Source organism: Choloepus didactylus, chromosome 15 (assembly GCF_015220235.1).
Source record: "Choloepus didactylus isolate mChoDid1 chromosome 15, mChoDid1.pri, whole genome shotgun sequence".
NCBI lineage: Eukaryota > Metazoa > Chordata > Mammalia > Pilosa > Megalonychidae > Choloepus > Choloepus didactylus.
Window position 1 is genome coordinate 36,712,826 of NC_051321.1, and position 27,911 is coordinate 36,740,736.

General features: G+C 33.3%; 1 protein-coding gene across 9 annotated transcripts in view; it reads right to left on the reverse strand.

The window, feature by feature from the left end:
* Window positions 1–27,911, reverse strand: part of LCOR (ligand dependent nuclear receptor corepressor) — a 166,465-nt gene that overhangs the window by 22,141 nt on the left and 116,413 nt on the right. For 7 of the 9 annotated variants that reach the window (XM_037805289.1, XM_037805284.1, XM_037805287.1 and 4 more), the window contains 3 exons: window positions 24,993–25,125; window positions 19,998–20,285; window positions 16,975–17,068 (listed from right to left, as the gene is read on the reverse strand). In XM_037805289.1, the coding sequence (XP_037661217.1) occupies window positions 16,975–17,068; window positions 19,998–20,285; window positions 24,993–25,125 (515 nt within the window). Of the gene's footprint in view, window positions 1–7,654; window positions 10,946–11,789; window positions 14,456–16,974; window positions 17,069–19,997; window positions 20,286–24,992; window positions 25,126–27,911 lie in introns of those variants that run through there. The other 2 variants (XM_037805292.1, XM_037805291.1) reach the window with 2 other exon arrangements.

A 27,911-nucleotide genomic window follows, 5' to 3' on the forward strand; every position in this document is an offset into this window, starting at 1 on the left:
GAATGATTAATAGTTCAATAATATTCCCCTGAAACAGAACAAAAAATGCAGAAAAGCAGCATTCCAGGTTTCAATTCTATTTCCATCATTTTTATGCCCTTGACTGAAGAGTTAAAAACAAAATTGGCTACCCAATGCCTCAGTCTAATAAAAACACATCTGTCTCACTTTCAAAGTTCTCATCACTATCAACCTTGTTTCCTCCCAAAACTTTAAATCTGATTTCCTCACTGTCTCCCTATTTCTCACACAAAATTAACCACTGTCAAGTGTTTTCACTCCTAACTTTAATTTATTGAGCATTTGCGAAGAGCCTGGTATTGTGCTAAATACTTTACATAAAGAATCTCATTTATGCCTCACAGCAAATCTGTAAGCTAGGTACTGTATTAAGCCCCCTTTACAGGTAAGAAAATTGAAGCTCAGAAAGGATTAGTAGCTTGTCCAAAGTCACATAGCAAGGAAGTAGAAAGGCTGGGAATTTAAACCAAATCTATCAAATTTTGTCTATCAAACTATATATATTTCTCTCCTCTCCTCTCTTACCCATTCTTCAAGATTCACCTCCTTTATGAGTGCATTCCCAAAGTCATCAAGTGCAGTCAATCCTTGCTCTTCACAAGTATTTGTGAATTTGCCTACTCACAAAAATTTATTTTGTAGCTCCAAAATCAATGCTCCTGGTGCTTTTGTGGTCACTCGTGGACATGCATAGAGCAGCAAATAATGAGTCACCCGATACGCATGTTCTCAGCTCAGGTTGGACAAGGCAACAATCTACTTTGTTTCAGTTCTCATGCTTGCAGGAACCTACCCCAAATTTCCCCAGAACAAATGGTTCAGTATTCACTAATTCAGTGTTCACGGCGACTTCACAGAACATAACTACTGTGGATAACGAGAAATCGACTGTAATAATGATTTCTGTTTAACACTGAAGTTTTCTATGCATTGAATCTAATTTTCTAGAAGTGATTTCATAACATAACGTAGTATCACGTAGTTCTGTAACTTGTGTAAATGTTTCATATAGCTGACTAGATGATAAATTCAAGGAGGCCCTAAATGGTCTTATTCCCATTTGGTACCAAATGTAACCGAATTTATGGTAGACATAGTAGATAACCAATATACTTATTGATGATCCAAGAGATATTTTGATATTCTCTTCCTAAAAAGCAATGTAAGTTTATTCAAGAGTCAAACTAGTTGAGATTTAACTAGTTAAAACTGAATCAGAAAGAAAATTACTAGTAGGTAAAATCATGCTAACTCTAGGCTGAGTCAGAATGGAAACTGGTATAGAGGCAAGTACAATGATTGGGAATCATGAGCATTACAGGCAACTCACTATATGAGGAGGGACAAGCTTCAAACTCCCAAAGTTCCATGTTTTTCATCTGAAAAATGAAAGATGAGAATAGGAGCAATAGTGCTTGATCAGTGAATCATCAAAGCTTCCTTTGGAACTTTTTGAAAACATGTTAGATATCCCAGCCTTGTTCTTGTATCTACTAGAATCTTGTCCAATGAATCCAGTATAGGACCTGGGAATCTGAATTGTTAAAATGTTGATTCTGATTTAGAATGATTATTTTAGATAATCCCCAGGACATGTTGTGCTAACATTCATGTTAGAACGAGCCTGCACACAACAGAAATAGAAACTGTGAATAATATACCTTAAATTAGTCAGAATAAAAAGTGACGGCTCAAGCTATTTTTTTTCAAACGTATAACCACATTTATATATAATTCATCATAAAAACTTAAAATGGACTTAAAACTTAAAATGGACTTCGTTTAAATAAAAGGCATCTAAAGACACCCAGAGCTACTTTTCATTTTTTTTTCCAAAGCAACTTTTTTTAACAAAATGCTATGATGCAAAGGTGAGACCTAAGGTTTAAGACCAATTCCCATTATTCAGTAAAGGGGCACTGTATTTCCCAACTTTCGAACAGCTATAATTTGTGTATCTGTCTCACATTTAATATGAAATTAATTTTAATAGATTCAGAGTTAAAATGAGGTCAAAAAGGCATTCAGTCTAGTACTTTCATTTTACAGATGAAGAAAACAAGAGATCTTTCTAGTACACTAAATTGGAAGAGAAAGTATAAAACAATCACTTTCACTTATCCATACTGCTGGATAAAATCAAGTTGGCAAAGAGTAAAATTAACATTTTAAATCTACTAGTCACCACTGCGCTCCCCTTTGTCCAGTGTGGATGGATGAGTGGAGGAATGGGGGCAAAAAAAAAAAGGCACCCAGTGTTCTTTTTTACTTTAACTGTTCTTTTTCACTTCGATTTTTATTCTTATTATTTTTGTGTGTGTGGTAATGAAAATGTTTGGAGATTAATTTTGGTGATGGACGCACAGCTATGTGGTGGTACTGTGAACAATTAAATGTATGCTTTGTATGACTGCGTGGTGTGTGAATGTATCTCAGTGAAACTGAATTTAAAAACAAAACAAAAAAAACCTAGTCACCAAAAAGTACATGTCTAATAAAATCTCCATTCTTGTAACACAGGGTTTAACACTTCTGAATTGATACATTTTTTGCTTATTTTCCAAATTCTAGTTTAAGAATAATTAAATCATGGCTTCAACTATTAATTATATACTCATCAACCTTTTAAACAAAGTTTTGTTTGGGGAATATTTCTTTTCCAATAATTGTTGAAAACAAGCCTGTCCTCTTCAAATGTAAATACCTAATGTGATATAGGACCATACTCCCCAGGAAAAAAAAGCCCAACTTACAAGTACATTGCATATGAAAAATAAAACTTTACATTAAAATGCTTAAAAACCTTTTGGAAGCAAGTAATAATAAAGTAGACACTCAAAATACAAAAATAGTTTTCTGTTACTTAAATACTTTCCATTTTTTTTAAAAAAAGAATTGTTCGGTCATTTCAACTACAAAACCTAACATTATATGACTTGGGTATGTGTTTTTACATTTGAATACAAGTGTCTGATGAGAAATTTACAGAAAGTGATACCGTTTTCCATTTTTTCCATTCCATTTCACTTAACTCCATTTCCCTTCTCAATTTCCCCAATTCCTATACCTTGTTAAAGCACAGAAGTCCCTGAATTAATTTCAAAGCATCAACAGAATCAGAGAAGAAATTTCTGGTTTAAAAGGATGAAGTTCTTTCTTTTAATAGGATCATAACAATTGAAGAGCTAAATACCACTACATACCAACTTAAAGATAGAATCACTAAAATAGATTCACTTATGAGATGTTAGATTATAATCCTACTACTCTGATCTGGTCACCAGTTTAGAATAGATAATGACAAGACACCAAGTAGTAATGGCTTTGAAATTTACAAAAATGTAATAATTAGGTTTCCAGAAAAACATTTTATAAACATGTCGCATAACTGAATATGGGGAACAAATGAAGACAGCGAATGAGCATGTAGTAACAACAAAAAATTGGATTTTATAAACATCAGACTAAAAGGCAGAAACAGTCAGATAATCAGTACATCAGAGACAAAAAGAATTAAAAGATAAGCTAGACCAACTACCAAAATCTGCCAAAATTAGCATCATCTTTGAATATAAAATATCATTAGGTGTCAACACCCATTTTTAATATGAATAAGTTTAGGTGGTCACTGCCTAAACACCCCTGAAGATAGAGAAGGTGATTAAAGGAGAGGAAGGGGTGGCAACAAAGACAAGATAGGATTTAATAAAGGATTACGAATACTGAATCTTTATATAAATATATATATTTTTAGAAGTTAGGGTATTAGAATAGCTAGAAGGAAATAACTCAAATGGTGGAACTGTAACCATAACATTCTTTGAAATTTGCTCTATAGCCACTCATTAAATTGTACTTTAAAAGTTATCTTTCTGTATATTTTTTATTTCACAATAAGGAAAATACTGAAATTGTGGAACTGTAACCTATAATAGTCTTTGAAATTTGCTCTATAGCTACTCATTAAATTGTATTTGAAAATTATCACCTTTCTGTATATGTTATATTTTACAATAAAGCAGTAAGTGAATAGGTGAACTGTAACCTGTAACATTCTTTGAAATTCGCTCTTTCAATACTTGTTAAATCATACTTTGAAAGTTATCGCTGTTACAGATATACGTTAAATTTCATAACAAAAAAATGTATTAAAAAATCATTAGGAATGATTGGAAATCACTTCAACCAGTCTATGTGTAATTACATCACGAGTTTGACAAAGCAGGTTTTTGAAATATTGTGCTTATATCACTTTTAATCTTTATTACTATAATTTTGACTTTTATTAACCACTTTACAAAAGAATTACTTTATAATATAAAACTTTGTTATACAACTAGTTTCTAAAAACCACAATATAAATGTTGAGCAAGACACACTATACCGCCATTTCATTATGCTGTTCTTTATTTTCCTGTCAGCATCCTCCCAAGAATCAGAACTACTATAATAACCTTAATTGACTGACAATGTTGCTTTTATACTCAATGCCTTAAGAAAAGAGCAAACAAAAATTAGTAAATCATTCTTTTTGGCAAGCAACCCAAGCATAAAGGTTTATGCTAAGAAAATTATGGAAAACTAAGTCCAGCCAGAAGGTGTTATGAAAATATCAATATACTTTGTTTAGCTGCTTAGTAAATTAATCAATGGAGAAAATTAATGTAGTCCAAGGGGAGTATCAACCTAGTAAAAGTATTGAGTTCCACAGCAATGCTCCATCTGAATACTAAAGCACAATTTTATAGTAGGAATTTACAGTTATCTAAGAGATTTCTTCTGTAAGGAATTTATCATAAAAAATTAACTATGATTATTACCATCTTCATTTACAGAACATTTCTAATTCTTACCCCCTTTTTTTAAAGCATTAAAATCTTAGAAGTAGAAACCAAGCTTTTAAAACAGTTTTTCACAACAAAATTTATTAGAAGAATAGTGGTTTTGAAAAGTCTAGCATCCAGTGAGAACTACCATACACAACATTACAGCTGGGAATGTTTCTCCAAAATGTCATGGTCAAATAATACAATGAAACCATTAAATTTTACACATGCACGAAAGAACTAGCGCTTTTGACATACAATGCAAAAAAAAGGGGACCACATGGATTAAAATTTTAAGTACTCATCACATACATTAAGACACAGCTTATTTTAGTCCAGTCAAAAATCAGAACTGCATTTAAAATTTAATGTAGTGCAATCAAACCAAAAAACTTAATTTGTGATCATAAGTGCTCTACTAAACATTGATCATAGCAAGGAACAAAAAGTTCAAATCACACAGTACAAAAAAAAATCTGTAAATAAATATAAACTACAGTACAAGAGAAATATTAAATTATACAATTCCGTCAAACTGTAAACAGTATATTGAAATGAGGTCCATAAGAGTAAAGGGGGTTCCTGTTTTGTTGCATGACACTTGAACTTCTACAAATTTGAAAAATGCCATTTCCATATATCTTCAAAAGTTGTGGGTTTTATATAAAATAAAATTCCTTTTATATGTAAGATATCAAATATTAAAGCAGAGGAATATTCTATTTTGTTAGCCACAGATATTACTGCAGAAAACAAAAGGAGTTTTTTAAGAATAAAGACCTCTTGTAGACAAGTCTTAATATTAAAGATGCAAAGTGCTAAGATACTGGAATTAGAACTTTACATCACAAGAAACTTGTCACTGAGAACAACTTCAAGTCTACCAATTATTCTGACAAAATCATCTGCTGACATGCAGACCTAGACCTCTGCTAGTATTTTTGACATTTTACATACTCATGTTACAACACCAACTTTGGCAGAATCACTACTAATAAACACAAAGCACTCCTGGCCCAAATGGTTCCATCACAGTGGCCAGTGCACAGAATTCTCTAAAAACATTGCATAAACTAGAATGTAGAGGTCAGACACCCAAGGACCAGTGAGTGCTTGAATTTAGTAGTAGTCATGGTGAAGAAGCAAGAGCCACATCAAAGAGGAACTGCATCTGTGACAGTTTACAGAAGCAGCAAGGAATGTTGTTTAATTGTGCTGGCTATTAGTGGCATTTAAAAATATATAGTTTAACCTTGTGTGTGTGTGGGGGGGTATGTGTGTGTGCATGCTGGCTATACATTTATGCGCATTTTGTTTTTTTAAATATACTGTTAACAGGAACCCCCATATTATCTGCTCATAGTAATAACTGAATATATAGAATGCCACTATAAGAGTGTGAGGCACCGTGTGCTGGAGAGTTATATGCAGCTTTAAAATCTGTTTGGCTGAGTTATACCTGGATACCTGAACTGAGTTTTTAAGTTGACATTCATCAAGGATGTGCTACCAGCACGACGAAATAAAAGCAAAACAGAAAAATACAAGTCACTGTTAGGTTTAAGAATAGCATCAAAGTACCTGAATTGAGTGAGAATAGTGTGTAAACTGTCCCTGAGGGTTTTAAACAGTGTGTACAAGTTGGATTCCTAAGAACATTAGTTTTATTTAACAGTGTGGACTGATAAAATACCAATGTCTGACAATTTAAAGTGGAGGTTATAAAGAATTATATGCAAACACTCCAAATGTATATTCTATACATTTCTTCTCACAGCAGCAATAAGCTGCTGTAAAGTATACATCCCATCAGAACAAACAACATGTGGGAGTCAGATAAAGGTTTCTATCTTAGTCTGGTTTTCTGACAGCACAGCATATCAATATCCAATGACTATATCTTTTCTAGATCAGAATGTTACTAATTTCAACTAGTAATATAGGATTAAACTTTTAATCAAACACTTTGCTATTACATACTAAAATTCCTTAAACTTACTAATGCTGGTATACTAACCTAGTTAATTATCCCCCTCATTTTAGAAATATACCCTTTCACAACTTAAAAACATTAAGATCCATTTTCAGTCCTCTGATGTAAAAAGCATGTCAGTGAATTAATATTAAAAATTTACACAGTAAAAAGGCTTGAATTTCAGCCAGATTCTAAATACTGCTCATTCCCTGAAGAATTAAAGGGAGAGAGAATCCCTACCCAATTTTCTAGTGATTTATTTTTCTAAAACGGTCTGACACAATTTTTCATTTTGGGGAATTTTCCCCTCACCTCCTCTCAAACTCCAAATTCTTAAGCCTAAAACGCTTAATGAAACGGGGAAAATTAGGCAATCATTTGGAATTGCTTGAAAGGTATAAAATGTTTTTTTATAAGACAAGATTTATACAAATGTGACCTGACCCCATATTATGTAGTTATGTTGTTATATTTTTAAATAATCACCCTAAAACTTACAGTACCTAAGACTCTGAAGATAAATTAAGACTTTAGTGTTGTAACAGAAAAAGTGCTGAATTATCCCTTTTCTAGTACTTTAAACATTTCAGACAAGTGCTTTCCTATTTACCGTATACCCTTCCACCAAGCAGGAAAAAAAGTCAGCTGAATGAAAGAAAAGAGTTTTAGGAGTGTAGCACCGTGCATTTCCCAAACTTAAATAGGAGTTGTTTCACCCATTCTGATGGGGCAAAAATATTCTAGATTGAAATTCTATTTGGCTACTGACTGTTAAAAATCCCTGCTCTACTGTGTCAGTGTCCAACTACCCCCCCCCCACCCCCAGTCCCCTTACACACTATCCACTGAGAATCTAATCTCTAAAGAGATTATTTTAAAATTTGTTTTCAGGATATACCTGAGAAAGGGTGCAATTATGCAGAACAAGGAACCCAAGACTGCACTAATACTGGTTATAGGTTCATAAATTCTTTCCCAAGACAAATCTAAAAAGTCTAAGAGGTATGGATCTTCAAATATGTCTGACTGATTTAGATTTTTTTGGTATGTGTGTAGGGTCATTTCCAGTGTTGAAAAGATCATCCTGAACATGTTCAATAACAGTTCAAGACAGGGTAAAGAGTTCATTTCCACATTCAAAAATAAAGGTTAAATATTATGATTACAGTATTTGCTACATCCAATAAATCTATGATTAACTAAAAGTGCTTGCTTTTCAGCTTTTACTGATACAGCTCTAAATGAACTGGAAACCTTAAAATTATCCCCCAAATAGTTGCAGAATTAACTCATGTTTTCTTTGTCAAATCAATATTAATTAGCCTTGATTTTCATTTTAATTTTAATTAGCCTTGATTCTCATTTTCCAACAATCTAAAATATTTTTCTATCAAATGAAGATGGCCCAACTTTACCTATCCTGCAACTAGTTTTTAGTATTTTAGGACAGAATCTTTAGTTTCCCACCATTCTTCCCACCCCAAACCCAATTTCCTTCGTAACACTTAGGGCACACAGCTACAGTGTTACACTACAGAGCTAATGTCTGCTTCTTTAAAAGGCAAGATTATTTGGGAATAAGAGACAGAGGTTATGCAAAGAATTCCCTCCCTTTTCCTTTCAGTCACCATGTTAACAAATCCTACTCAAGTCTCAATGATAGAATGAATACAAAAACTAAGAAGAAAGAGTTTGGAGGTCTGCATTCCTTGTACCACAATTATACTTTTTCCTTTTCAGTAGATTTTGAAAGCAATTAGATTTAAAAAATCCCTATGTATTTTAATAGTCTCCTAAGTGGGCTGTTTGGCTAAAGCCATCAAATTTTTAATAACACTGGCCTGACAATATCATCAATGAAGACCTAATTCTAATGAAAATGTAACAAGGAAAACCATCTCTGATATCTCCATGAAGGCCAAAATCTAACATATAATTTAAAATGTCTCCTATAAAATAAGTGGGCAATTAAGTCTATTGCCTTATTCCATTACCAATGACAGTAACCTGAATATATAGAAAAGGGTGGTTCATATGAAAATGACCTTTAGCATTTAAGGATGGAAAGAAGAACTACAAAAGCAAAAATGAGTGGTTTTAAAATTAAATCTGCAGGGATAATAGCTATGAAATAAAATGACATTGAACTGTTAGATATCCGCTGTAATGACTCCAAATAATTTTCAGGTTTTGACACTGAGTTAAGACTCACTAATTTGTTTATAAAAACAACTAACTGAATCCAAGCTTCACTATTAGGGGGCAATAAAATGTAAGAATGTACGAGAATCACAAAGGCCCTGCACCATGTGCTTACTCAGGGTAGGGGGAGAACACAGAGCTCACAAGCAGCCCAACGGTTGCTATGTTCTGCCTAATGACAAAAGGTAGTTAGGATATGAGCCTTTATAGGTAGTCATTTTAAATCTAATTTAGAACTCTCTCCAGAAAATTGCGAACTAAACTTCTCATTGTGCCTTATTATTTTACTATCTGATCCTATATAGCTCATATTATAGCTCAGGTAAAATGCTGGGGAATGGAAATTCCAATTGGTTGAGGTATTGGTTTATAGTAGATAACCAGAGTTCCAAAAGCACTTCAATATTGAAAAGTAAAAGAGTACCAAATAAAGCTAATACACACTTCACACTTATTGATCTTGCTCACCAGAACTGAACAGTAATTAACTTCACATAAGGACCCCTACTATCACACAAAGCCTTACTCATATTCATGATCTGCTGCAGCAAAGGTTTATCGAGCAACACCTACACTTCAGAATAACAACAAACTTAATATTAAAAAGTATTATACACACAAATATAAATTATTTTTCCTGAAACAAAGACCTTGTCCTTCATGGTATTTGGGGAACAGAAAAAAGTTATCTAGCTCATCACAAACATAGTTCAGAGTCAAGTGTAAGCCTACTGAAAAAGTAATACACTACATTACTGTCAAGCTTGATGACTATACTCTTTCAGAAATGAGAAAGCTAATGACAAAAATACTGACAAGATAGCCTTCTGCAGAATTACTTAGTGTTTTGATTTTATAGAGTCACAGCTTCATCTAGTCTATAATATCAATGTTCTCTCTTAAAAATGCCAGAATTGATTTTAAATACATTATTTCCTATTATTAGTTTGAATAATGTCATATAATTTGAACAATGTCATCATCTGCCTACTGGAAAATATGAGGAAAAAAGGCTTTTGTGACAAAGAGAATTGTGAACTATACTTTTCCACACTGTAAAAATAGTCAGCTGTTGTTTGGGTGTTACAAAACTCTGATTAGCAGAAATTAAGCATGCGAATAGACCAATCTCTATTACACATTTATGAGGATGTCCCCAAACTAGAATATCTACACTGAAAGTGCCATACAGAATAGTGGTAAATCAAAAGAAAAATCAAATATTAAAGGATCACTGCGGCACCAGGACTGGCAGCCAGTCATGTGATACACCACCTCTGAGAAATACATGGTATAATGGAACTCTGAACACAAAATTTAACGATAAAAGTGCACCTGAATATTACAAACTAACTTTACAAAACCTACAATAAGGTAAAATATATATCTTTTGAAATATTCAGCAGCTTTTTTTGTTTTTTAGTTTTTTTTTTTTTCTTGAGAGGCTCATGAAATTTAAAAGGGACCACTATCTAATTTCAACCATGCTTCACAAAACAATAATGGCTATTTTATATTGCAGTTACCAATGTAATGCAATTAGTGCTTTAAAATAATCTACACTCAAAAAAAAAAAAAAAAAAAAGAAAGAGACTTTGGAGGAAATTTGCTTATTCAAAAGCTTCTTGGAAAAGAAAGTTTACCTGAATATCAAGTCATGACTGATCTCAAGTGTAATGTTTAAAAGCTTCACAGACATGAATATTACAATCTTCAGGTCTCAGGACTTTTTATCTGAGAAAGTTCAGAGTTTGGTTTGTTTTTAAAATTCACTTTCTAACCAAAACAAAAACAGTACTCAAATTTTCACTATTTACAACTCTCAGCCTACAATCTGAAATGACACAATACAAGTTCTCTTATTTAAACTGCAGCATTAAAGGGTAGGCACACCATTCTTCTGCTGCTCGATTGTCATCCACTGAAACACACATAGAAAATATTTATGTTAGTAAAATGATCACTCCATGTATACTACAATGACAAAATTTACATAACTCAACTCATACATCACTTATATAGACTAGCACATAGGATTAAACTTCTCTGAACAGTAAAACTCTACAAAAGTTGAACTTTTAGGGCCAGATTTTGAAATGGGCCTTTAATAATGCCTTTCTGAAAGGGGAAAAAAGCAAGCACGAATTAATTGCTCAGAGGACCTTTTTGCAGCAATCTTGGGTTACTGAATATACCAAACATCATACAAAAAGGTACCACACCATGGCTGCAATTAGTTGTGTGCTGACAAATTCTTGTGTGGGACAAAGGAGGCATTCCTTCATAAGCTTAGCCCTTTGCTTTCAGCAAACTTTGTACAACTTCCTTCAACTGCAGATGAAAACCATACGATTGATAATGTAATTTTATTGCAACCTCCAGCTAAGCTGGAACATTTTGCAGTCATATACTGCTACTGAACCCAAACTGCTTTTTCTATTGAGAAGACCAGAAAGCTAAGAGGAAACAGATTCAGTCATTCACTGATTAAAAATGCTACCCAAAATAACCAAACTAGAAGAGGAACCCAAGCCCAGGCTATGTCAAGAATGAGCAGTGCATATATTTTAATAACAGCAATGGTGTGCCTAACCTTTGAACACACAGGTTGTGGGGTGGGGGGTGGAGTGTGGGGGTAATCCTTAATCTAATTTAATTAACTGCTCCAAATTTCAAGGCAAGAATTTATGCCTTGGGAATATTTTGACCTACTTGTCTAATTGTTAGTATCCATCTGAAAGAATCAACTTCAAGTTTACGAAGGCTCCAAGCTTGATTTTATTTTACCCCAAAACTCCAAAGACTTTTTTTTTTTTTTTTGGTTAAGCATTTAGAAAACTAGGAGGGCCTGACTGTATCTCCCAGCAGATTAGAATACAGGTTGTACGTGGTGTAGACTATTTTTGTACAAATAGTAATTTTAATTTGGTCAGAATGCAAAAAAAAATTCCATGGGCTTTATCAGTTAATTCTTGCAAAAGCTGTAGAAAATAAACTTTCCAAACTTAATTACTATAATTTTAAAAGCCCATCACAAAAAAAGCCTCGATGTTCTCTTCAAGGAGTGCTTGTACAAACATGATCTAAAAGGTCCTGAACTATGTGCTAAACAACCATGAAAATCAGTTAAATATCAGAAGGAGTTAAGAAGGGGCTATTCTGCAGGATGCCAAAAGAAAAGAAAAGAAAAGGAAAAAACCCAACAAATAAATTAAATAAAAACTAAAAAACCAGCTCCCTACTCTTGTACTAACATTCAGATTAGCTACAAAAAAGAAACTCTAATGAGTTTAACTCCTGATTGATATGCAACCTAAATCACACTAAGTTACCTTGTGGTGGTTTTTTTTTTCCTTCCTCACCACAAGTAGGGATCCTTCATTAATGTGGATATATGGGACAAATAATGAGGCTGTAAAATCTAGATATCACTTTTGCAGTATCACATCTACTTATACAAATTTCTTTCCCTATTTCTCCTGTCCCAATAAGCAGATTTTAAATTTTAAACCAGTTGCTGCAATAGCAGTCATTGGTTAGAACATGATCAAATCTGTAAAGAGATTTAAGAATACAAAGAAACCTAGCTTGCTAAAATGAGGCATCCTCTATTGTTTTATGTAATGTACCCTGACTGCTCCTAGTAAGAACGGAGCGCATCCTCCATGAGATAAGGCTATATCCTCACTTGTTGGTGAGACCAAATCCTACCCTTAGAAAATCCCAAATGAAATTCCAGCAAAGGTAGTGTTACTAAGTAATTAACTGAAGTTCTTTTGAAGGCAGTGTGTGTACCCTTTCCACTTCCTTCCCCCTGGGTGAGCACTAAATAGATTGCTAAATTATTAAGTAAATTTAATAGTTAGAAGAAAATGATAAAATGTAAATTGACCCAAAGGGTTATTTATCATTGGATAATCAAATTTTTTGAGTTCAAAGGGTTTATCATTCTTCTTAGAGTTTATTCTTTAGTTTAATCCTTCAAGTAGTTGAATCTTAGAAGAAAAAAAAATGTGGTGAATAATTTTATAAGATGGCTTTCCAATTTGCAATGATAAAGCTCCCAATATGACAAAGGTGGTTTCTAAAAGGGGGCTTTTTACCCTCCCTTTTTTTTAAATAAAGGCAAATTAACTTAAGAAAAATAAAACAGAAGAAAGAAAAGCATGTAGGCTCTACAGGCAAGGAGTCCACTTCCATGTATCTGTTCTCTGTGAGGTAACGCACTTCTCTTTTGTAGAGAAACATGCAAAAGGCCAAACAATATTCCGAGCCACACTGCACAGGAAATTTAAAAATACGCAACATTCAGAATGCACCTTTCACCTCTGTACACAAGTCAATGCAAAATCTGCAAAGAAACAAGTGTTACAGTAAATGAAGTTAGGTGCAAGCAATGATAGCTGAACAATGCAGTAGTGCTCACCCATTCTGTATAGTAATTGGCACTCTACAGTATTCCTACTCGTTTTTTGATTCATTTGCACTTTGTGCTGCCTCTCCCTGGGGATCTAATTCAATCTTTACAGAAACATCTGGCCCCTCCGACCTCATTAATTTCATCTTTTTCTTTGGAGGGTTTTTCAAAGTGCCCAGCCTCTCCTTTACTTTGTACTCCAGTGTACTGTGGGGAATCCCATAAATACTCTGAGCTTTGGAAACACTCATTTTTCCACTCATAACCACTGAGATTGCTTCCTCCAGTATCTCACTGTTGTACTGTCTGTAACGCCCTCTTTTCTTCCGAGGCTGCTTGGAGCCAGAGTCTCCTTCTTGATCCGATGTGGGATATGGCTGTCCAGAGGTAGACTGCTCAGCATCTGAGCCCCAAGAATCGGGTCCAGCATCTAGCATGCTTTTCCTATTTTGTTTTGGAAGAATAGCCCTTAACTTTTTACTAAGCGCGCTCTCCGTTTGTGAACCCATTACCAAAGAGCTATAGCTGTACTGATCACCAGTGCGAGATTCCCAAGAAAGGTCCATCCCTCGAACTTGTGGTATCTTTAAATCTACAGGAGATGAATGGCTCACATCCTTTTTTCCATCTTGTTTTGCCTGAAGTGCCATTTTTGGAAAGGCAGAGTTTTCTGCAAGAAAAGGAAGGTCACTGATGTTGCTGAGTGCACCATTTCCCCTGAATTTCATACGGCCGAGGTTGAACTCATAATGTGGTTTTGCCCAAGAGGCTTCCCTGGATAATATTAAGTGTTGTCCATGATTCTGTAATCCAGATGGCCCAAGGCTGGCAGCTGTGGACAATTGGTTTCTGCTCAGTAGTTCTTCACTAATCTGCAGGGATCGAGCCAGTGGAACTTTGAGTGATGTGGAGTGTCCAAAACCTTCCCTGGTTCCATCTTGTAAGCTTCTTGGAGGTACCCCATCACCACTCCGAAGTCCGTCTGGGCGGTACTGGCTGGGTCTCCCAGGTCGCCTAATTGGATGGAAGGAAACTGATGTGAGCAGGACTTGCACAGGTAGGGAGGGATGGGTGAGGGGACCACTCCTTTATTAGAAGGCCTTGCTTGGGTAACATCACTTTGTGTTATTTATTTATTTTTCTCTAAAATTAAAAAAAAAAATGGTCTCAGCAGTTAGTTTTAAAACTTGTTCACAAAAAAAGAAAACGGAAAATCAAAAAAACAGAAAAACAAAACAACAAAACAAAACAAAAAAAAACAGGAGCATTTTGGGCAAAGAAAAAAATAAACCTGTCAGCTGGTCTCTGGATGGGTTCACAAATTTTCGGAGAAAAAGTTTCGCGCAACTGTCTGAAAATAGCACCTTAATTATTAATTACAAAGTAATCTTCAGTCTCCATAGATCTACACAGAATTGTGTTACCAATGTGACGTTACCACTAAACAAGTACAGTAATAAAAGAGTAAGCCAAATCATTTTATTTTAATGCAACAAATCCAACATCATGACAGCCAAGCATAAAATTGGAACCCTTTACACTGATGAAACCCCCATAAACAGTTGCTCATTTATCCCATAAACAAGTTGTTCATTATCAAAAATCAAACCACTCCAAACAGCATTCCTTATTTTGCTCGGAAAAAAATATTTATGGCTAACAGCTTCCCTCAAAACAAACAACAAAATAAACAAACCAAAAAAACCCACTGTATTATAACTTACCACACACTTCTTCATTTTAAAACACTATCAGCTGCCAATACATGAGTATCACTGATTCTCCATTTGAAATATTCCAAGCTTAAAAGAAATTACCCTTTATTTTCCCCAGAACTTTGTTCCTTAAATTCTACTCAAGGTAATTATTGTCAGAGGTATATAAACAATTCTGTAGCAGTTTTCTTGGGTTAAAAAAAAAAAACTTCACGAATTATCAAACATCTATTTTGAAATTTTAAGTGGACAACTTCCAAATTATGTTTAAAATATCTACTACTTACACAAAGCTAATTCATAAGGTTTTGATTTTCACAATAGAAAGATTATCAACATTAAGACTAGCAACTGGCAAAGCATGCCCAAGGGAAATGATTATATTAACAAGGTACAAAAGTCTAGCTTTTTCTTTGTTTGCAGAAATAATGTCCTCCATAAGTCTACAGGGACTCTGTGCTGTCATTAGCAAGTAACACAATAATGGTAATACTGAATATGCAACTAAAAGATGGGCAGTATTGTTGGTGTATCTTGTCTTCCATAAAACAAAACCACAGAGAAAACATTTTCTATTCAGAGGGATAAACACAACAACTTCAACCATATAACAAATGGACCTGGTAGCCAAGTTTAAGGTGAATCTTAAACAAGAGATTCCTTTATGCAAAGCACATTTGGGCTTCTCCTACATGTGTCCTTAATTACACCTCTCAAGTTTTTTGATATAAGAATGGAACCCAATGATTTGGGATCATGCTGACATATATAGTATAAGTCATAGTGAAAAGCTTAAGAAAAAGATCAGTAAACTGTGTAAAATGGATTAAATTAATAGTTATTTTTAGAGTGGAAAAAGGAGAGGAAAAAACGGATTTCAGTAAAAATATTTTTAGAAGTCAGAAAAGGAATTCTTCAATTTGACAGTAATTAAGACTCAGTCAGAAAAGGTTAGTCTATTTTTGTCTATTTATTCCTTTAAAAACAAAATAATTTTCCAAAGTTGATATTCTAAAAGTTAAATGAATCTAAGTATTATTTAAACTTAAACTACTGAAGTTATTTTTCATAACTAGATATAGTTGATTTTTGGTCACAACACAGTATCATTGAAATGCCTTCCCAAATTAGTCTCTAAATATCATATTCTAAGTTTTATAAATGGTTACTATATACACATATAGGAAGAATTATACAATTCTTACTCGTAAAACTGGTGGTCTGCTAAGAGTTATCAAAACTGAGCATGTAATAATTTCCTGGTAGCAAAGTGGTTATTCACTAATATCTATAACCAGTCTCATCTATTAGAAAACAAAAAATACATACAATTCCATTTGCTGAACTGCTACATAGTTAAAATTGCAGTTCAAATCAACAAACAAAACAAAACCAAAACAACAAAACACACCCACACACACACACCCACAATACCAAGTTAAATAGTGGAGCCCAATTTTCATTCAACAACTTCAGTACACATAATTGTGCCTTTACATCTTAACTTTGGAATTACTTAGATTGGATTTCACACTTCAAAACACTCAACAACTAAAAGTCCAAAGACATATTCTTGCCATATTCATGATTATTTCCTATTTGTACTAAACTGACAAAATTGGTCTATCCTAGCCATTTCTAGATTACAGAGAGTGTGCCTTTACTTGATAGATGGACTAACAGGCATTTAACAAAAGGCCCATATCTTAGACTGTTACTTTGAAGGGTTAATTTTTAAAAAGTACAAGGGCGACAAGCATCAATCTTTGATAAATTACTCATATAAAATTGTGGAAGGCTACAAGTATTTTCCCTTACCCGTTCCCTTGAGTACTGGAGCAGCCTGGAGAGTGGCTCAGGGAAGTGCTGCCAGCACATGGACTTTTCTTAGTGGATAGATCAAGTACACCGTCTGTAGAGACACAAAAGAACACCTGAGGATATTAAAACCGAAGAGCAAATATGAACTGAAAAGGCTAAAAATGAAAAAGCAGTAGGCCTAGTCAACTAAACAGATTTACTAGCCATGTATTTTATTAAATCAATTCATTAATAAAATCAGGATATTTGTCATCCTGAAGCTACAATATATTTAGCAAAGCATGTTGTGTCTAATGTCACCAATAATTTAAAATTTAGCCAGGGTGAAATATTTTATTAATAGGGAAGGTAAAACAAGTCACAGGGGATGTTAAGATATACTGAGATTTTACAAATACCAGTTTACACTGCTTGAGGTATTGCACTAGAACAAATGGACTTCATTTTCTAAACTTAGTTTTTAATACCACATAATGCCATGCAAACTATAAAATCAAATTTCCCAAAAGCTAAGGCTTAAAGTACATAAAATTGAATTCTGAGTATCTTAAATATGAAAATTGCTTTACAATATACATTTTTACAAGGTTAAACTACATGTACATACTGTGTAATACAGCTCTGTAAACTGAATCAGTTATTAACTGTTTATAATTTGGGCATGTCCTAGTTACTCTTTGGACATGTCAGCAAAAAAAAATGTGTATTTGGATTCAATCTTTTGAAAAAATGTGCAGATTCAAAATTCACTTGCTGAAATTGATTTATAAGGTATTACAAATTTAGTGGGCAAAGTTTACAGAAAGAAACAATCGAGTACTCTTGATATTGCTAAGTGCCTGGAGATGTAACCATTATTTTACTAAGTCAGAGCAAATCACAAATTCATGTTAATACATAAAATTAAACGACATTCCCCTCTAAAGTCCGTCTCCCACCACTACAGATGTATCTAGAAAAGGAATCTCAAAGTCTGGACAACCTTTTAAAATGCCATTCTGTCCAAAATTAATAGAGCAAGATAATACTCAACACCTCTGATTTTGGCCAGCAGAGAGGCTCTATTCACTATCTAGTTATGTTGAAAATTGCCTCAGTATAGAACCTACTTAGGACTTGTGTCTGAAGACATTGTAACTCCTTATTTCAGGCTATTAGAAACAAAAAGGCCACTGAGTTTATAAACAAAAAAAGTCTACACTCATACAGAGCAAAGTTTATTACACAGAGCCATTCAAATCTCTAAAAATAACTGGAATCTTACAGAACCAAGGATTGTAACCCAATTATAGACATCTAACAAGCAAATGAACTGCTTAAAAATTTCCAAAGACAGTATTTTTTTAAAGGCTTCTATGTCTGTCTAATCAAATATGTAGCAATTTTAAGTCCCCCAATAAAAATATTGTGATTAAAATTGAAAACAGTAAAATTCATTCAAGAAATATAATTTAAATTTTGTTTCATTTGAAGTCTGTACGTTATATTCCTATCATCTAGTTCAAATTTCTCTTGGTAAGAGCATGCTGTCAATACAACATACCTCTTAACTATAATAGTAGTTATATTACTATTACTAAGTAATATAACTTATATTACTATATTACTAAGGAAATTAAATTAGACTAAGTGGTATCTTTGTATGTTAACCTTCATTATTAATACTTTAAATACAACCTGTGTGCTGTGATTTTCCTATGGTAAATCTGAGGCATTTGATGCAATATTTAGAGCAAAGAGATTTTTAATTAATAACTAACCAATATGTGGAAAACCATCCTCAATAAAACAAAAGACACAACTTTGCATATATGGTAACCAAAAAATACTGGTTAATGTGAACAAAGGACAAACTAGGAGTTTTCAGAACCTGGAAGTTCTCACTGCTGTTCACTACACAGAAGCAGGAAAACAAAACAAAACAAAAACAGGAAAATTATTCAAAGAATATATTATTTAATAAGCAAATAAAGGTAGTCCATTAAATGGAAGCTCTTTATAAATTAAAGTAAAAGAAAGTTCTTGCAAAGAGGTTCTTTTAAAAATTAAACTTACTTTTCAAAATAAACATATTTCTCACCAATAAGTCCACCACCCATTTCATAACCATAACCTTTCTGCATATTCTTACGAGATTTCTATAATAATAAAACATCATTAGCACAGAAATCACCAACTTACAATCTGTGGTTGTTCAAACAATGACTGAGTTGAAATGTTCAATTCATCTTTGTGAAATTAAAGGTAAATTGAGATCACAAAGCAACAGGAATATCAATTTAAGAGAATAAAATTTTCAGAGATTCAAGAAATGTTTGCAAAACAAAACTGACAACCTTTTAACTTATTCACTTGATACCTCGCCAACAAATTTTCTTTTGGAAATATTCTAAGATTAATTCGTAATACTGTGTGTGCATGTGCACTTACAAAATATTGAACACACAATTTACTGATGTATGGAATTTCCTGTCAAACCTACTCAAACTGGACTCAATCTAAAGTGTGTTCTGTCTTCTCATTTCAAGATTTCTAACCCTAAGGGTTTCTTTTTATCAAAAAATGTAAATAATAGCTATTTTTGTCTTATGACTTCATTTGCAGAGTATAACTTCTAACTAACAAGTAAAGGCATGCTTACTTCTTAGGTATTTATCCTAGAACATTGATGGATACAAGGGAAGAAGTTTAATTTTTCACAGGGGTTCAAATTAAAAAAAAGGATATGACAATGCTCTGAAAAGTATGAAATGCTTACAATTTCAAGTAACTTAAAGATCAGTAACAATGGTAACCACGTAACTTTCCTGGGTGGTACATCAGTCATGATTACTAACTGCTGATGGGTAAAGTTACTGCTTTATTTGTGCTTCTTTTCTATCATGCATAGTCAGGAATGTTTTAAGAATCACATCAGTTTTTATCTTATTGCTGCTGGTGCCCTTCTTGTCAATATATTTTTTTCTCCCCAAATTAAAGTACTCTGATTGGATAGAGGAGACCTTGACATCAAACCATACCTTGTTCGCTAGGTTCTGACTGAGACTTTCTGACAGTAAGGTCCAGAGGTGAGTCTTGGTCAGCCATGAGAAGTTTGCTGAGCACAGGGTTCTGAGTAGTTGCAGCCGTGGGAGAAGTGGTGACTGGAGATGCTTTCGGCAGGCTTTGGTTCTTTGTGCTATTGGGCTGGCTGGGGTCCTGAGTAGAGCTATTTTTTGAGGTATATTCAGCAGCAAATTGTTGGATCATTCGCTGCATGATCTCACGGGCCACTAGGGGAATACTGGGGTCGGAGACCCAGGGACTGTCTGTAAACAAAGATTTATTTACTTTTAAAGTGGGACAATGTACTAAAAAAGACAGCTTTCAATCAAACATAAAATTTCAATTTACTCTCTTTCTTAAAATGCAATATCCTAAAAGTAGTATCCCACCCCCCTCTTTGAGTTGTTTCTGTAATCTCTAAGTTTATGAGTTGCTGATTTTTAAAAATGGGCAAGGATCACTTACCTGATTCAGAAATCCCAAAATCCTTCCCCCCTTAGGAAATAATGACTTCCCTGTTTAACATCTACAGTTCACATCAGCTTTCCCCTGGAGTTTTCCTCAGTCACCTCTTCCTAAATTTTTGAAGAATGAGTTACTGAGGCCTGAATGGATTATTTCCTGTTAAACATTTAAGGCATACCAAGATTATAAGAAGATACTTAATATTAAGTTCCAGGATACACTAGGGCAATGGTTCTCACACTTTAATGTTCATCAGAATCACTCGCAAGGGCTTGTTAAAACACAGACTACTGGGCCTGATCCCCAGTTTCTTATTCAGTGGTTCTACTGTGGGCTCAGAAATATGCATTTTTAACAGGTTCCTAGATGCTCCTTCTCTAGGGACAATTTTAGCATCCTGGGGCTAGGATTTAAATGCCAAATTTCAAAAGTCTAAGAAAGACCATACATTCTTTTTTTTCTTTAAATACACCCTGTCAAGCATTAACACAATAGCTAGGAAAGTAATGAAATAAACATCTAAGTTAGTGATTTCTACACAATATTAATTATGCAAATAAAACCACAGGAGTCTACTGATTAATAAAATGTTTAGCCCTGGAAGGGACCTTGAAGGTCAAATGTGGTAAAATGAAAGACAAAATGTTTTGTATCAATACAAGATATTATCATCATATCTCATCATTTCCACATTGTAATAGCCTCTTAGGGAGACTAAGATTCTTGAGAGCAGAGAATGTGTTTGTTTATTTATGTATACTCAGCACCTTATCTTGCCTGGCATAAAATATGCATTCATATTAGTTGCGTAATAAACGGATCAATCAATTCAATCACATCCTACAGTCCTCTTCTTTTTTACAAATAAGGGAAATGTGATCTAAAACACAAGTGACCTTTTCCAGTTTGTACAGATGGTTAGTGGTAGAACTTGCCTCCTGAATTTAATGTTCCACCTATGACCTTTACTCCCCGCCACTCTTTTGATGCTTTAAAAGATGGGTGTGGCTGATATGCAAACACTGTTCTCAGAAAAGCTCAGTTTCCTTGGTCTTTTAAAAATTGGCTATAGAAGGCAAATTACTTTACCTACAGTATTTTGGAGCTGTAAGAAACTTAAGGGGTTGTCTTAGAAATTTAAAGACTGACTCTGATTACTATTAAAATCTAAAATCTCCACCAAAGAACAACAGCAAACAAACAAAAAACAACATCAAAGCCTCACAATACTCCTAAGACTGGACAATTTTTTTTCTGAAGGGCAATAATCAATACCAGGAGATTCCCATATATTTATTTCTCTGGAGTTTAATGAAGTTTGCTCTTCCATTAAAATTGTTTCTGTTCTACTAAGAAGTATTTATCTCCCTAAGTTTCCTCTCTATAAATAGAGACCATGCACATTTTAGAGGGTTTAAGAATAAAGATATTCAATTGGGTAAGGTTCAGAGGTTCCCACAATTACTGACAATGGTTCCTTAAATGTTTCATAAACATTCTAGTCAAACATTGCTTTTTAAAATCTCTAAACACTGGATTTTTAAAATCAATATTCATTTAACTTTCCAGTAAGATCCATTTTTTTTCTAAATAGCATGCAATCCTCCATATGAAAGACTGCATAATGAAAGACTGCATATCAAGCTCTAATGTATTAGGTGTACCATTTTTCCCCTGAAAAACTGGAGCGTGTGTGTGTGTGTGTGTGTGTGTGTGTGTGTGTGTGTGTATAACATACAGAGGAAAGTTTCCAAATAGGAAGGAAAATAAAATTATTTGAGATGTCTCTGTATTTAACTGGATTAATAAATATAATTCAAGACCTTTGTGAAGGGTCAAAGATATTGAAGACCATAAATCACTACCGCTGAGCTTTAAATGCCTGCAGCACATCTTGTCTCTCTGTTGAATAAATGACTAACACAATCACTAGATAAAGCACATTCAATGTCTATGAATCTTTGACATTTGACCTTTTACAACTTTTCAAAGTTTCTTGTACACATTTCATTCTTACACCTAAAACACAACACCTATGAACACATCCATCTCCAGGGCAACATGTGCAACTGAGTCAAATAAAGGCAACAAATGGCCAAAATAAAACTACAGAAAAACATGTAAGTACTACTTCATAGCCACCTGTATGTTTTTAAACATACGTCTGACTTTTAAAAACGTGTCAATTTTTTTAACGGAAAGTAATAAGAAAGCTGAGAAGAAATGCATTTATGGCAATTGTAGAAGGCATATTGTTTTTAAATTGGATTTACTACAGAATGCATATCTCAAAAGACTACTTTCATGACATCTATGCTTCTATTTAGTTATATATAACTTGCACATTAAAGCAAAGTACAACTTGCAATATTTTGAAAAAATGCAGTAACTCCAAGGATCTGAATTTTTTTAAAGAAACAAAATATCCTCATCAGACTAAATTGTCTATCAAATCCCTGATAGTGAACATTTTTGGTATTAATTTGAAGGGTAGTATGGCCGTTTTGAGACATTTCCAAGAAGATGAATAAAATATCTATAATTAACATCAATACATAAAGCAATGGGGCAGAAACTTCCAACTCAAAAGTAAGTTTTTTTTTTTTCCCCCAAGCATCAGAAGCTAGTATACAGACAAATATACACCTTAACTTTACATAGAATTTTGGAGGATTCCTATCCTCCTGAAAGCATTTTCTGAGATGGTTCAAAAGTAAGAATCCTTCCCCCTGAAGGTTATGTGCTCAAAAATTTAATCCCTAAATAAAATTTTTAGGAACTTTAACATAACCTGTTCCCCCATGACAAAGTGATGAGACAAATAGAGAAGTGGGACAGAAGTCCTCTTTAGAAATCTTATGATAGACTTTGTTAACTTCCCGTAAGCAAAGAGAGAATGAAAAGTGTTTCCTCCATATACATTGGGGAGAGGAGTTCATTTTTTCGTATAATGATGCTTGCTATAGCAACCCATAAACAGACCCATGACCTAGTATACATTCTAAAGGATAGGAGATATGAAGATATTTTATTTGATTAATAAACTGACAGAACTGATCTTTCAATTTTTTTACTTTAATAAAACAACCAAATGATCATTAAACTATGGAAATCAGTATTTCGGACATAAATTTGGAATTGAGGGTCTTTATGGGGATGATAAACTGAGCATGGGAGACTAGATGAGGAGGTTTAGGTGAGAGAGTGTTAGTGGGTATCAAAAGACAAGTGAGAGTGTACTAAAAAATTTAATTTTGTCTAGGGATCTAACAGAAGGAACCATATGTGCTGCTGGAAAAAATGTGCATTCCATAATTTTATAAGATACTTTTTTGTATGACACTTAAATTCATACCACCTTTTGAAAATACTTATTGATCACACTAAGTAAAAGCCCAGCTGGTATCCAACTATAACTGTAATCCATTGGTTACTTACCAGACTTTTAACTAGAGTACAGTCACAATACACTCTTTAAACTTCAGAGGTAAGGAGAGAATTTTCTATAGGAATGAGAGGTGTAAACAAGAATACAGAAGAAACAGAAAGGAATCACTGAGTCTGCTGAAGAATAAATATGATATTCAAGATTATCAGGAGTATGGAGAAGACTTTTTTTAGAACCTATCATAGAAACCTCCATCTTGAAACTAGAGGAAAGTTGAAACTAAGGAACATGAACCTATTTAAGAAAGAATTTCTGGAAAGTAAAGACTCTTGACTAGAATAGATCATGTAGGAAAGCTTCCTGAAGGTCTTGGCTTATGGCAATTATGATTTGTGGGAGGGAAAAGAAATAAATGTCTCCATGAAAAATTTCTAAACCTTGACTCTATGACTGAAGAATTTTCCTGTACTTCAAAAGAAATGTAAAACAAGCCTACAAAAGTTCAAGGAGGAAGAAAAATAGAAAAATGCAAGAGGTAGAGCTATTAAATGCTACCTCAAATGTAGGGAGGAAAGTTATTATTATATAATAAGGAGTTTCTCTAATTTTAATAATTTAAAGAATTTTAGTGAAACAAGAAAATATCAAGGAGAAAACATTCCTGCAAATCTAATTTTAATATATAACTTTATATTTTCTCTCCAAGTAAAATTTCAGAGCAATTAATAAAACGTAAGACAGCTGCTTTTATAGTTATCAGTATTAAACAGTGACTTTATATAAGAAAATTTGTCTAATAAAATATATAACTACTCATACCTCACAATTTTCAGACTTACATACTAATTCCCCAAACTATTTAACTAAAGTTTATACAGCCCCATCATTTCACAACAGAGCAAAAAATGTGTGATGTGGGGTGGGTTGGGGGGGAGGGCAGTTTGCTTTACGCCCCCCACCCAATTTAACTTGACCAAAGGAATATAGGGAAATATAAAGTTTATCATTAATAGAGATAAATATTTTTAAGAGTAATTCTTTTTTTAAAATGACACTCAAATTGAGCAGATTAATATAGACAAGCAGATACTAAATGTTGTTTTTTATTGAAACCAACCTTTTCTATAAAAGACTGCATTGAGGAACTCTTCTGCTTGTCTCTCGAATCGAATGATTTTTGCTTGCTCTTGTTTAAGCAGAGCTTCTTGCCCAGCTCCCGAAGCTGGTTCATCCAGACCGACTAAGTGTCCCTGCAAAAATATTTGATGAAATATTTGCACAAAAAACTTCCCCATTCAATAAGAAAAGCAGAGATGCATAATCAAAGACCAACTTTAATAATAAGACAAATTACTTTAAAACAATTAACAATATTTTAAAACTTTAAATCAGGATAAAAATTTATTTCCACTAACACATAAAAGCAAAATGCGTATAGACATATGCTTTGAATGGTTTTATCCATACTTTGTGACTGTGAGTTTTATTTTTAAATTACATATAAACTTCAGTTAAACTAATTACCAAAGGGAAAACTTCCTTGAGCTTTCAAATATATTGGTTCTAATTAACGTAAGCAATAGTTCATTGACAACTCAACTCAAATAGAATGCTTTAAAAAAAAAGAACCTTAAACCCCAAATTTCATTTGATTGAGGATCATGTTTGTCCTCATACTATGAGATGTTTTCTCCAGACACAAAATACAAACCTTTTAAAAAAAGGCCATCTGGAAAGAAAATTCAAAAAATATATTTGAATTCACAATCCTGTCCCTTGATTACTGTTTTACAAACTGTGACTCTCCAAACTTTAGTGGCTGTAAAACAGATTTAGTAGGTCAAAAGTAGAATTAGAAAAATAATTTAAAAATAAAAAGCATTACATATCATAAGGGAAAACATTTTAGTTTCTTCTGTTACAGTTGTATGCATGTATGTGTACATATACGTTGAACATGTATATAATATAAACTATAGGTCATAATAAAACAGTTTCAAAATGCTGCCCTATACTGTCCCAGAGACTCCCAACACCTGCTCCTAGACTGCATGAGCACTGGACCACGTGGCCAATGCTTTCCAATTACTTCCATTCTTATGGCAACAAATAAACATGAAAATATAATAGAAAATAAGAGTATAAAAAAAGCAAAGTGCATCTTTTAAGTGTTAAATTCCAGTGAATATAATTTACTTCAAATCACTGCAATGCAGCAACATGTGCATTTACTTCAATGATGGAAACCTTAAAAAGTGCTTTAAATAAAAAAATGGGGACATAACGTTGACACAATGAAAAGGAAGTAAACAAGATATTGAAGACACATTATAATCCATACATGATTTCCTCAAAGATTTTAAATACACTCAATAATATTTGTCACCAAAACATTTGGAAATAACATGTTATTTCCAAAAACATATTTAGTATCAAATATATTTTAAAGAAATAGTTTAAGGTGGAGAACTCTTTTGCATACTCAATCTAAAACAATCCTTCATTAACATTTCTGTATGACATAGTAAATGTGCCACATATTTTGCTGAAAGTGTTTTAAACAAAGTAAGTGTTAAAAATAATTAGCCATTACAAAAACCTTTATTGTAATTGTTTGTCAACTTTCTCTTTCACAGACTAAAGAAAATTGAAAAATAATTTTTAAAAATGAGTCATAAATAAAATAATCTACCTTTGATATAAATTTAACACCTAAAAGGTTATTAGGAACAGATACCAATTACAGAACCCAATAAAATCCTCAACTGTATTACACCTTCATGCCATTTCATTGTTTAGTCACTTTAAAAACTCATACATTACATCATAAATTATACTTTACTTACTCTTACATTCAGTGATTTCAAGCCAGATTTCAGCAAACAAAATATCTATACTTTTTACTTTGTTAATGTAGCATTTAGGCTACCTTCTTATCTAAAGCAACAGAGAGTAACTTAGCTAATATTCCATAAAGTTTTTTTTTTTTCATTTATTAGAGAAATTGTGGGTTTACATAAAAATCATGCATCATAAACTAATCAAATAATTACCAACTGTATCAAACTGGAATCCAAAATACACAAACATCACTTTTACTTGATTCATACCAATTATGGTCACACCTATTTTTTTAACAGCTTTATTGAGATATAATTCACTTGCCATACAATTCATCAATTTAAACTGTAAAATTTAATGGTCTTAGTATATTCATAGAACTGTAGGACCATCACAAAAATCTAATTTTAGAATATTTTTATACCACCAAAGTAAACTCTATACCCACTAGCAGTCAATCCCCATTTCCCCTCCTGCCCCAACCGCAGCTAGGCAACCACTAAGCTACCTTTGGTCTTTACAGATTTGACTATTCTAGACATTTCATATAAATGGAATCATAGAAATGTGGGCATTTTGTGACCACTTCTTTCACTAACGATAATGTTTTCAGGTTCTTCCAAGTTTTCAAGGTTCTTCCATGCTGTAGAATGTGTCACTACTTACTTTCTTTCCTACTACTGATAATATTCCATTGTATGGCTATACCACATTTATGTATCCATTCATCAGTGATGGACATCTGAGTTGTTTCCACTTTTTGGCTTTTATGAATAATGCTACTATGAGCATTTGTGTACAATCATTTCATCCAGACAAGTTTTCATTTCTCTTGGGTATATACCTAGGAATGGAACTGCTGCCATTTGACAACTACATTTAACATTTTAAGAAAGTACTAAACCATTTTCCAAACACATTTAATATTTCCAACAGCAATGTCTGAAGGTTTCAATTTCTCCACATATTCATGAACAACTGTTATCTTTTTTGATTACACCCTTCTGAGTGGATGAGAAGTAGCATCTCATGGTTTTGATTCACATTTCCCTGATGACTACTGATACTGAGCATCTTTTCAGGTGTTTATTGGCCATTAGAATATCTTCTTTGGGGAGATGTCTGTTCAGAAGCTATGTCCATTTTAAATTATCTTTTTATCATTGAGTTGTGAGAATTCTTGATATATTCTGGA